This window comes from Pseudorca crassidens, chromosome 4 (genome assembly GCF_039906515.1).
Source record: "Pseudorca crassidens isolate mPseCra1 chromosome 4, mPseCra1.hap1, whole genome shotgun sequence".
Taxonomy (NCBI): domain Eukaryota; kingdom Metazoa; phylum Chordata; class Mammalia; order Artiodactyla; family Delphinidae; genus Pseudorca; species Pseudorca crassidens.
Window position 1 is genome coordinate 2,128,842 of NC_090299.1, and position 12,435 is coordinate 2,141,276.

A 12,435-nucleotide genomic window follows, 5' to 3' on the forward strand; every position below is an offset into this window, starting at 1 on the left:
GGAGTAACACCTCACTTTGAAAGCTTATGGACCCAGGACTAGGTCTCTTCCAGTCTTAGTGCTTCATGCATTATACTTAGTTTGTTTCTTGACAGTTCCCAATGGAATTGATGGAATGTTGGCTTAGATTCACACATTGGTAGTAAAGTATGTTGAGATGTGTTAAGACTGATTTGTGGTTCAGTTTGCCATCTTAAATCACAGTAGTGACTGATAATAGTTTTTACATTCGTATGTCTATTATGTTTGTATGGAGTAATGCTGATAGTCATTATACTGCTTGTTCTACACAGCAGCATATGAATAGGATATTTTTTGGACCCAGAGAGGTTGTTTCTGGTCCCGTCAGATCAAAAAACAAGTTTGTTTTAAGATACTCTCCATACTTTCTAGGAATTTTGGAGTGTAGAGCTGAAGTGGATGTTTTATATGCATGTAATGATTTATGAAATCTTCTCGATGGCTGGTATTTCCTCTTATCTCTCCTGAGTGTAATTAACCTCTGGTACGTTCTTACAGCTTCTGTGATACACTGACCTTCTCTCCAGTGGGGTTATTCCGTGGCAGCTTCTGAAGTCTTCATTGTGTACTGTGACTCTTAGTCTACCTAAGCTCTCAAGTTGGTGGTCTGTCCTACTGGTTCCTAAATACACATGAACATCAAAATCATCCGGAAGATTTGTCAAAAATATAGTAACGAAGGTACCTCACTGCCCTCTTCCCCAGCACACTTACGTTTTCTGTTCAGGTGGAGTGTGGGGACTTGTTTTTTACAAGTATCCTCTTGGGAATACTTAGGAACCCTCATCTAAGCAAGTGTACCTTGATAAAGTGGTTGGGTAAAAATAAGTGTACAGGAATCTATAGATTTCCCCAATATTAGCATAAATCAGTTAGAAAATGTAGTGGTTCAAGATCCAATTCATAGTAGCACCAACATATTAAATTTCAAGGAGTTGACAAGAGACGTGCAGAAACTACACAAGGACAGCTATTGACTTTCCTGAAAGGTACAGATTACTGCTTCCCTTTCTGCATGGGAAGATTTCTTTATCATAAAGTTAAATTTTCTCAAAGTTAATCCATAAATTTAAAATGATCTTGATCAAAATTCTAGTAGAGATGTTTTTGAACTTGTTCATCTGCAAGAATCAATACATCACTGTTGCAAAGAAAATCTGAAACCATCAGTAATATGGTGATACCTGGTGTACATGAAATTAAAATAGCTGTTAGACATTAAAGAAGGTATAGAATAGAAAGTGGGAAAGTGTATGTGTGTATCTGTGTGTATGAATTTATGATACATATAGCATCTTGTATTAGTATGGAAATGATGAACCACTTGACTATTCAGTGGGGGGTATTATGTTTCTTCTTCATATTGCAAACAAACATAAATGCCAGATTAATTACCTAAACACAAAAAAGTGAAATCATTACTATAAAAAGAACATTGAATCTCAGGCTGTGGAATGCTAGCAGTATAAAGGAAAAAAATGTTTTATCTGGAATATAGTTCAGTATGTCAAAATCCACTTTAAACTGGAAATTACATAAATGCAACTTGGGGAAAGTATTGACAGCATATATATCAAAGGTTTAATAGCGTCTATAAAGAGCCATTATAAATCATGAAGAAAAAGACTATCATCCTAATAGGAAAATAGGCAAAGGCTATGAATAGGCCTTTTGGAAAAGAAGACATGAGGTGGGGCCCGTGAGCATATGGCTGACACTTACTTTGTGCTTCCTGTGGAGGCAATGCTCACACTCACTGGTGGTCAGTGGGATGAGACTAAAACACGAATAAGAACAGTTTCACCTGTCAGAGTGCCAAACACTAAAAAATATTCAGGGGTTTTTCAGAGGTGATACAGCTTTTTTAAAAGGCAGTTTGGCAAACACTACCTGTTTGACTTAACTGTTTCACCTCAGGAGTTCATCCTGAGGAAAGTGTACAACGATGTGCAGTGCTGTTCATCCCATTAGAAAACTAAAAATAATCGTAATGACTTACCCACAGAATTGAAGAATTAGGATACATTTATAGAAAGGAATATTAGCTAACTTTATAAAAGGTGATTTATAGATATTTATATTTGTGACCAGAAAAGATATTAGTAATATGTTAAAAATTAAATTTAAAAAATCATGAAAGATTTTTGCTTCTGGCTGAGTGACAAGGACAGGATCTACCTTCCTGCCTAAAGTAATTGATAATGGATAAAATATATGTAACAATGGTTTTCAAGGCACCGGGCATCAGGCATTTCTGGAAAAATGGAAAACTACTGCGATGAGCATTATGACTTCCCCAGGTTACTGCCTGGAGGGAGTTTCCCAGCCAGGATGTGAGGAGGGGAAACCCAGGCAGAGCCCAGTGGCTGCTGAGATGGGGAGACAGAGCTCATGGCCTCAGGAGGCAGGGTGGCTGGGGCCCATTGGGGAGAATACCAGAGAGGGGGGAGCTGCACGGAGCCATCAGCGAGACCTGCAGGGGTCCCTCAGTGCCCTGGGGCTGGGGGTGGAACCACCCGAGGGGATTGGAGGGCACAGGTGCTAAACTCAGACAGGCGCAGGAAGAGCTCCTGTTCCCCCCAGCCAGAGTGGAAAACCCCATGCTTCCTGGGGCGTTGGGTGGGTTTGCCTTCAGAAGGGTTTGCCTTCGCCACAGGGCTCACTTAGCCCTAGGCTAGGACGTCATTCCAGTCCTGCCTAGTAAAGCTTAAAAGCAAAACCCAAGGTGATCACACTCTTTCAAAGTAACTTAATGGCATTCCAGAGCAAAGTTCAAGAATATTTATCGGAATTCAGAAGTATATAACACCCAACAATATAAAAGTTACAAGGTCTGGCATCTGGTCAGAAATTATCAGGAATGCAAAGAAGCAGGAAAGCATGATTGACAGTGGAAAAAATCAATTGAAGCTGACCCAGAAATTGCACAGGTGGTAAAATTTGTACACAGAAACGTTAAAACAGTAACTGTAACTGTTCTTCTAGTTCAAGAAGCTAGAGAAAAGATTGAATATGTTAAGTAGAGATAAGACATGAGAAAGACCTAAAGTGAACCAAGGTAAGAGTGACAGTGGATTTCTCACTGGAAAAAAAAAGTGCCAGAAGTCCGTGCAACATCATCTGTGAAGTACTGAAACGGAAAAACCCCTAGAATTCTATACCCTGTAGAAACTTCTTTCTCAAAGACAAAGGTGAAAGAAAGACTTTTTCAGGCTTGCAAAAGCTGAAATCATCTATGTCCAACGGGCAACTACTATAAGAAATACTAAAGAAAGTGTTTCAGGTAGAAGGAAGATGGTACCAGATAGAAGTCTGGATCTACATAAAGGATTGGAGAGCAATGGAAATGGTAACTGTAGTGGGTAAATGTAAGACTTTCCCTCTTACTTTTAATCTTTCAAAAATATACTTGATTGTTTACAGCGAAAATAATAACGATGTATTTTGGGGTTTACACGTAGGAGTGGAATATATGACAGCCATAGCACAAAGGGTGCAAGAGCAGAAATGGAAATGCAGTTGACCTTTGAACTACATGGTTTTGAACTGCATGGGTCCACTTATATGCAGATTTTTTTCAAAAAATGCTGCAGTACTACACCACGCGCGGTTGGTTGAATCTGTGGTTTCCAACCTGCAGATAATTTATACTCGGGTTTTTGACTTTGTGGAGGGTCGGCGCCTCTAGCCCCTCCAAACTATCGATATAGGTTGTATCAATATTAAAAGGATAGTAAAGGAATATTATGAACTTCAGTAACTTAGATGAAACGGACAGTTTCTTGAAAGATGAACTTCTAAAGCTCTCTCAAAGAGAAGTAGATAACCTAATTAGCCCTGTATCTATTTTATTAAATTAAAATCTAAAAATCAATATTTGATTAGTAATTGGAGACCTTTTAGGCATGGTTAGAAATGGTATATAAACCTACTTTTTTCTTTTTTAAAAATTGAGATGTAATTGGCATATGACACTGAGTTTGAGGTGCACGTGTTGGTTTGATACATTTGTATAATGCACTATGACGGCCGTAGTGTTAGCTAACACCTTTATCATGTCACATCATTATCATTTCTTTTTTTGTGTTGAGAGCAGTTAAGATCTAGTCTCTTAGTAACTTTGAAGTTTAAAATACAGTATTGTTGACTATAATCACGAAGCTGTGCATTAGATCTCCAGGTTTTATTTAAGTAAACCTACTTTTTCAACTGTGAATTTTATGGAGTCTCTATACAAATAAAATACTTCGAATGAAAATTTTGTGCTTGAATTGGGATGTGCTGTAAAAAAGATTGTTATATATCCCAGTAATTTTTTCGTATTGATTACTTGTTAAAATAATGTTTTGGATATATTGGGTTAAATGAAATACATTATTAAGATTAATTTTACCTGTTTCTCTTTATTTGTGTGTCTATTAGGAAGTATAAAATTGCACTTGTAGCTCACATTGTATTTCCGTAGCACCACTTTGAGCAGCGCCTGGATGCTGTGCCAGCATCCCAGGGACCTTTCCTCTTTATTCACAGGAGTATTCCACAGAGATGAGGTCTGAAATATCGCTGAGGGGCACATTTTTTTTCTTGCTCGTACTTGTTTGTTGATCACTGCTAATGTGGTTCTTTGCTTTCTCTTAGGCTCCTGGCTCTTCTGACTCTTGGTAGGAATTGTGAGGTAGAGAGAGAGTGGGGAGGAGGCCCTTTATTTCAGAGGACTCTAGACTGAGATGTTTCAAGAATAGCAGCTTTGTCCAGGGGCTGTATTGCTGCTGGCCCATCCCTCACTGTGCTGTGAAGTCAGTTTCATGCACATGGCCATGGGTCTCTCTGTCTTGGCTGTGTTTAGCCAATTGGATCACAACTGCCTGACAGGCTCTCTCAGTGAACTTTTAAAAATCATTTACAGGCATCGCCTAGATTCCAGTTCTTGAGACTGATGGAGCAACAAAAACACAGCCTGACCATGATGATGTTGAGTTTGGAACATACTGAAAGCAAGATGAAAAAGGAGTAAAGGAGTTATATTGGTATATTGATTTTCTAGGTTCTGAGAATATTGTAAGAGTAGAAGTAACTTGTTGGCAGAGGGCAGATGGCTATCTGAGATTTAAGTATCTGAAGCCGTGTCTTTTTTTTAATTGAGTTAAAGTACGTACAAAGACAGTGTCTTTTTAAGATTTTTTGACTAAAACTCAAACAAAATAAGATTGTCTTGCAAGTACACTTCTATTTATAAGTAATTCTTAAATTTTAGAATAGTTTTAGATTTACAGAACAATTACAAAGATAGTATAGAGTGTTCTCATAAACTCCACATGCAGTTACCCAAATTATTAGCATCTTACATTACTGTGGTGCAATTTTCACAATTAATGACTCAATATTGGTATACTGTTAGCCTTAATTTTTATGTAATGTCCTTTTTCTGTTCCAGAATCCCACATAGGATACCAGAAACTTCACTATGTTTCGTCGTCGTGTCTTCTGAGGTTCCTTTTGGCTGTGACAGTCTCTCTTCTTTTTTTACTTAGAAATTCTCCAGAATTTCAGAAACTTCTGGGCATTGCTATGGAACTTTTTCTGCTGTGCAGTGATGACGCAGAGTCAGATGTCAGGATGGTGGCTGACGAGTGCCTCAACAAAGTCATAAAAGTAAGAGCCCTGTGGACGGTGTTCTACGAGCTGTGACCGTTGTAGCTAAGAGAAGAAACCATGACTTAGGGTTCTTTTGTTTTGAGTAGCAAAGTCCCTTAGGACATCTGCAATGTTTCCATTTATGGTGTGTGGTTTGGAGGCTCTCTGCTGTGTGCCAGCGTGCCGGCTGCACCTGCCCCATCAGAGGGAGTGGGTTTACCCTCGTGCCTGCACAGGGCATAGGTCGGGGTGGGCGCTGATGGGGGCCACTGGGTGCTCTTGGGGAAAGCATCACTTTGTTGAGAAACCATGAGGCCTTGAAAGGCAGGGGGACGGGGAGTGGGATCCGCTTTTGGTGTCTTCGTCTCCTAAGACCTGGGTCAGGCAGTACTGTTTGCAGGTAAAGACGTGCCTTCTCTGGTAGCTGCGCTGGAGTTAGTGTGACGTGACTGGAGAGACAGGATTTCCCAGAAAAGGTTGATGAAGCCAGAAAGCCAGAGCTACCTGGGTGGTGGGTGAGGTAAGGAGTGGGCGGGGGACACCTGTCCTCTTCGCTTACTGCTTCCCGGTGCAGAGCTAGTACCCAAGACCACTGTAGCTTTAATCCACTTTTCCCTTTTTTTGTTTCCTGCTGCCATCGAAGATAAAGTCTTTCTTCCATAATTCTTACGGTGTTGGAAAACAATCCTTGTTTTTCTCATTCTGCCGTTCTCCTAGTTTGTATCCTCAACCACCTTGGGCACCTTCTTGCAGGTCACCTTTGAGTGTGTGAATGAGCCTTTTGAATGTTGTGTCTGAGCTTATATATTGTTCCCACCATAGGCTAACCGGTGCTGAGGAAGGTTCACTGACATAGTTCTTGACGCTTTCTCCAAAAACGATTTCTTGATAATGGTTAAGGAGAAAATGTATCTTGTTCCCTTCTCTGCAGGGAAGCCCTGCTAATTGGATCTTTCCAGTTTTTCCTGATTTTTCCCTTACTGTTTTGAGTTCCACCCATGGAATTTAGATAAGGCCACATCTTTTCATTTTCCTTGAAGGCTCTCTTCCTAGTAATACTTACTTGGCCAGATGAGCCAAAAACTCCAGCCTAACATAGGCTAGTTGAATATTTCCCTCCTTATTAGGATCTTGAAAACCAAAACTGTTCTTTGGAGTCTCCCCAAGGGCTTTCTCTGGAGAGTGGTCACACTTTACGTTGGTCAAGAAATTGTCCGTTTTTCTGTCATGGGTCCAGCTTCCTCGGGAAGACGGTCACCCTTTACTCCTGCGTTAAGGAGGTGGGGCACAGGGAGGTTCTGGAGTGAAGGAGGGCTGCGCTTGAATCTGGCCTCTGCTGCCCGCTCGCTGAGCAGCTTCGGGAGATGTACTTCATTCTGCGAGCCTCCGTCTCCTTAACCACAGAGGGAATCGGACACGGGTTTGTGGTGTGCGTGGGTGTGAGGATCAGGTGCAGTGACGTGCGTGACGGGTTAGCGTTATCCTGCCCCTTGCTGGGCCTCGGAGTGGTAAGGGGCGCTCTTACAGTGAGATTCCTGCTTCCTTAACCAGAGAGGCCGAGGGGCACGCCAGAGCCCCACTGCTCCCCGCTTTCTGGCGTGTGGATCTGTGGGCCATGCTGTCTATGCTCGGGCGCCAGCTTCCCTGCAGACACAGGGTTCTGGCTTCTCCATTGGGAGTTGCCTGGTCTTCTCCCTCCACCTGCATTTCACGTCTCCACACGCCCCCCCACTCCCCCACCCCCGCAGTGTTGCAGTGGCCACGGCCATTTGACCTTGTTCTCTGCCCGGCAGTGTGTGGGTACCACTCAGGTGTGATGGGTCCACAGCACGTTTGGAGGTGGACTTTTTCACTTACCCTTGCTTTTCTCTAGGCCTCAACATCCTTGCTGCTTTTTTTTATTCCCACTGGCAGGACCAGGCTAGGCTTTTTCTGATATTTCAGTTCTTGAACTCTGATCCTCAGAATCAGGAAACCTAAAGAAGTCACCACAGGTTGCCTTGGTCATGACAAGAACAGGTGAAGAGGGGAGAGAGGAAAATATGGCCCCAAACACACAAACAAAGAAGGTGGTCATTTTACCTGGAGGCACATGCTGCAGAGGGAGACCTGCTCCTGTAACTGCCATCCAACAATCCTGGTGTGTGTGTTTGGGGGCTTGGGCCATGGCCTGGTCAGAGCTCTAGGTGCTGGCTTCTCTTCCTGGCCACCTCCCTACTGCCTTCCTATCTCCTCTGCCTTGTTTCTGGCCTCCCAGTGCAGAGGTTCCAACTTCTCATGTTGCGCCCCTGAGCGTAAGACGAGGTCAGTCTCTCAGAACCTCTTCTTTCTGCTTAAAGTCGGACATCCTGGGCTTTGGCTGTGCTCTGATGTCTGCTTCCTCAGATGCACAGGTCTTCAAGGCCAGCAGGCTGGGGATGGGGTCAGGGTCTGGCTGATGTGCTCTCACGGTGGCAAAGGAAGGACAGGCTCGGGAGAACTTGGATGGCGTTAGGCCCGGGTGTCAGGGGTGGAGAGGAACACATGGATGGTCGCTTAGGAGTCAGGTCCTGGACTTGCGCCTTCTGTTTTTCAGAGTATCATTATATGCTTAGGATGAGGACCCAAGAAAATGGGACATGCTCTGCTTTTCACTTGTAGCAAATGCACTGGGGATGTGCTTCAGCTGACAGCATGCTCCTGCCTTCAGATTTGCAGTCTTGGGGAGGGGGAAGCATGTTTGTACAGGAATGGCTTAATGCGTGGTGTAAGTTCCGAGACATGCTGGCAACTCATCGTGGCGGTCAGGAAGTGGATGTGATTTCTGTCTGGCGAGGCAGAGAAGGCTTCCTGGAGGTGGTGGCTGTTAGGTGAGTGAGGAGATCAGGACCGTCTTAACCCCTGCAGACCCACCTAGGAGGGTGAACGTGTGTGCTAGCAGAGAATGGGAGGTGTTGAGGATCCATTCAAGGGGTTTGTACTTCATCTGGTAGAGGATGAAGAGGAAGAGCTCGTGAAGGTCTTTAACCTGGTCAGAGGAGGGCTTTATTTAGGAAGAGTAGCCTGCGGATGCCGTGTAGCCTGCCTTGGAGTGGAGAAAGACTGTGCACCCAGAATCCCTGCGAGAGGCTGAGTAACCCGGGCAGGAGCGATGGGGGCCTTGAACCAGGGCGGCCTGTGAGGCACAGGGGGCCGCGATGGGCTGGACCCGGCTCTGTGTGTGTTCGCCTCAGTGTGAAGGTGGGGTCAGGAGCCGGGAGGGGTCAGATGGCACCTTCCCATCACCCATGACTGCGAGGGCCCGTTCAGTGCTGTTCCAGGGGCTTGGGGTTTACGTTCCTCCTGTAATAAAATAGGTTTGGTATCAGTTTATAAAACATTTATAAAGTAAAACAAAACTTTGATATGCCTTCTGGTTTTATTGGCAAAGTAGTGCTTTAATATATGTTTGTCCATTTTGGTGTGCTCATTTAAGGAATTTCAGTACACGCTGAAACAGCAGAATTAGGATTTTAAAATTTCTGAGACATTATTTGGAACCTCCCAGAAAGTGACCCTGGTTTGATTCTCAAGCTTGCTGAACCTCCGTGAGTTTTACTAAGACCAGCTTGGTTTATAGACATCACATGCTGTACATCTTAGGAAAGGAGGAGGGATTTTCTCTGGAGGCTTGGTTACGTCTTTCTGCTCTTCTTGTGGACGAGACATTGGCAATACTGTTTTGGAAGAGAGGGTTCCCATGGCCGAGAGCAGGGCACAGAAGTCTCTCCTTTCTGTCTTGAGTAGCCGCCTCCAACGGGGACTTTGTGTCACTGGCGGTGGTTGCCATCAACCATTCTTACTGGGTTGAAATTGGCTGTGTGGCCATTTTTTGGTTTGGCCCATAAGTGAGCAGAAGGGTCAAGAAATGGCTCTGAGGAGCCTATGGTTCCAGCAGGTTCGGAGCGTTGCTGCTCCCTGGGGAGCACCCGTGCATCACTGGGGGACCAGACCTTTGGAAAGGACTTGGGCTTCTGCGTGGAGAGGAGTATTCCCACGCCAGAGCTAGAGGCTCTGATCTGGGATGTCCACCCACCGCCCTGCTGGCCCTGCAGACTCCAGGGCATTGCTAATGTTGGATCGTCCAACAGAATGTGCTTTAATTGAATGTAAGAGCTTTAGAATGAGTTTGAACTATCTACCATTTAATTTTGATACTGTGTAGTATTTGATTGTAATGAAAGTTAAATTTTTTCCTTCCATTTTTAAAATTAAAGTGAATGACCTGTATCTAGTCTGTTTGGTAACTTCCTGCATACATATGCTTCTTTCTTAAAGAATAGGTTCTTAGTTTAGTTGCTATTATATTCTACTTTGCCCCCAAATTGAAATTTTAGCTGCGTTTTCACTTTGTTTAGAATTGCTAGTAGAATGTGTCTTCCGTGAACAAATCTCTTGTATTTTGTTGTAGGCTTTGATGGATTCTAATCTTCCGAGGTTACAGTTGGAACTCTATAAGGAAATTAAAAAGGTAGGCTTTTGTTTTCCATCATTGAAAAAGTGCTACTGATTCACTGTGTTGAGCAGTGTATGTGAAATTTTGTCTTTTATTTGATAAGGAAATAAATGCTGTTTGGTAAAGTAGACTTTATTGTTTTACTTTTCTTCAAAAGGTTGCTCCTCATTATTTATTAGATGGGATGGGAACTAACATGGTAGTTTTAAAAAATATCTTTATAATTGCATCCCATTAGACCTTAACATTTCAAAAGTAGTTACACATTTAAATGGCCTTTTCTCTAAAAATAGAAATTAGCAATGAAAAAATGCTTTTGTTTATTTGAAGTCCTCTTGGTGACTCGTGTCGGCGACTCTTCAATGTAACACGCTGCTTCTTAAATCCCTCAGAACGGCGCTCCTCGGAGCCTGCGCGCTGCCCTGTGGAGGTTTGCCGAGCTGGCTCACCTCGTTCGGCCTCAGAAATGCAGGTAAAGTGGACACTCTGGGTTATCACTATTATTATTATTTTGGGTGGGGGGCCAGCTGCGGTGGATTCTTGCCCTCTTGGCTCAAATGTCATTTCTCTAAAGGTCTTCCCTGTCCACTCTGTCTGAAGCTGCCCACCTCTGCCTCTCCAGCTGCAGTACAGGTTGTCCTGATCCTTTTCCTGCGTAAAACTTACGGCTCTCAGGAATACTGCCGCACACTTCATCAGCGTGCTTGTTCGTTTTCTACCCCACCCTCCCCCGAGAGCTGTAGGAGATGTGCGTCTCAGGACAGTGGGGGCGTCCCTGTCTGGCCCCTGCTGCAGCCCAACACTGACAGCGGCGCCTGCACGCGGTACTGGCCGGGCAGATACTTGCCAGGTGGTCGAAGGCTGAGTACTACCTCATTGTGCTCACTCTAGGGATTACAGAAAACCATGCCTTTGTCTATTATGTGGGTTAAAAATATGAGTGTTAAACTGTGAATAAAGATTTGACTGATTGAACCAGTTGTATCTTAATGGATTGAAAAACAAAAGAAGGGCCACGGTTTTCAACTCCTTCCTTCTCTCCTTCACTGGCAAGACGTGCTGACATCCATGGAGCCCTTGGCTCTGTCCCCGAGGAACTGGTGGAGTGGCAGAAACCCTCTCTTTTAATATGAACAGTGATCTGTTCCACTGAGCCTGACTGTAATAAGAGTCTTACATGATTGCACACATACAGTCACTAAGGACATTTCTTTTTATATAACCTTTTTCTGTTACTATCCTTGTTTTGAAAACTTCGTTATATTTCTAAAGCAACACATCCCTAGTTCTCCACATAGAAGCCAAAGTGACCTTAAAAAACTATGATTGGGTCATGTCATTCCTTCACTTAAACTCTTTACTCGTTTCCCAGAGCTGTTCAGATAAATCCAGACTCCTTACCAAGGCCCAGGGAGATCTGGCCCCCAGTGGCCCCCGTCACCTCAGACACTCCGTTGACTCATTGGCCTGACTTTGAAAAGTTGGGCATGTCTTCCTTCTGATGTCTGGTTTGTTTTCCCTTGGGTCATCTCCTTAGAAGGGCCCGCCTCCCTCCCTGTACAGTCCCAGGGGTGCACCTGCTTGCTGCCCGTCTCTGCCACTAGAGGACGCCGCCGCCGCCACCAAGTTCTTGTCCCGTGGCTTCGGCTTATCTGTCCTGTGACTGCTCCTCTCCAGTCCTGCGTGGTCTGCTACTTCTCTGTAGAGGGCCAGGCTTCTCTCTAAGGCCTTATTCAGGTCAATGCTTAGAAAAAATTTTGTAATGCTCCCTTTTCAAGAAAGCTTTATTCTTATTTCTTAATTTACTTTTTAAATGGTGTTTTCTTATATTATCTGTTATTTTCTCATTTAGAATCTGATTATTTTAATAACTGTTATAATTTACTGCAAAGAATTTTTAAAACAAGCTTTTGAGAGTCGTGTGTGTGACTAGAGGAGAAACAAAGGATGAGAGCCTCCCAGCATCTGGGCTTCATCTGCCTTTAGTCTTCTAGCAGAGGTTTGTTTACCTTCCAGGAAGGACTCTCTTGCATGTAAAAACTGTTTTTTCCCTAACAGACGCTGAACTAATCGCTTGTGTTTCTCATTAAGGTAGGCCCTGGAAGAGTAATTAGTGTCCCTCTCACATGTGCAGGCCTTACTTGGTAAACCTTTTGCCTTGTCTGACGCGCACAAGCAAGAGACCCGAGGAGTCTGTCCAGGAGACCTTGGCTGCAGCTGTCCCTAAGATTATGGCTTCTTTTGGCAATTTTGCAAACGACAATGAAATTAAGGTATGACTGCTGCCTCAGGTCACAAGCGTGGGA

At 43.7% G+C, this 12,435-nt stretch overlaps 1 protein-coding gene across 7 annotated transcripts in view; it reads left to right on the forward strand.

Annotated features, from left to right (window-relative positions):
* HTT (huntingtin) overlaps positions 1–12,435 on the forward strand; it is a 137,014-nt gene that overhangs the window by 15,414 nt on the left and 109,165 nt on the right. For all 7 annotated transcript variants that reach the window (XR_010942814.1, XM_067734943.1, XM_067734946.1 and 4 more), the window contains exons 3-6: positions 5,553–5,673; positions 10,085–10,144; positions 10,522–10,601; positions 12,264–12,402. Coding sequence is in view for 6 of the 7 variants with exons in the window: in XM_067734943.1 (XP_067591044.1) it covers positions 5,553–5,673; positions 10,085–10,144; positions 10,522–10,601; positions 12,264–12,402 (400 nt within the window). In the remaining variant the exon portion in view is untranslated. The remainder of the gene's footprint in view (positions 1–5,552; positions 5,674–10,084; positions 10,145–10,521; positions 10,602–12,263; positions 12,403–12,435) is intronic.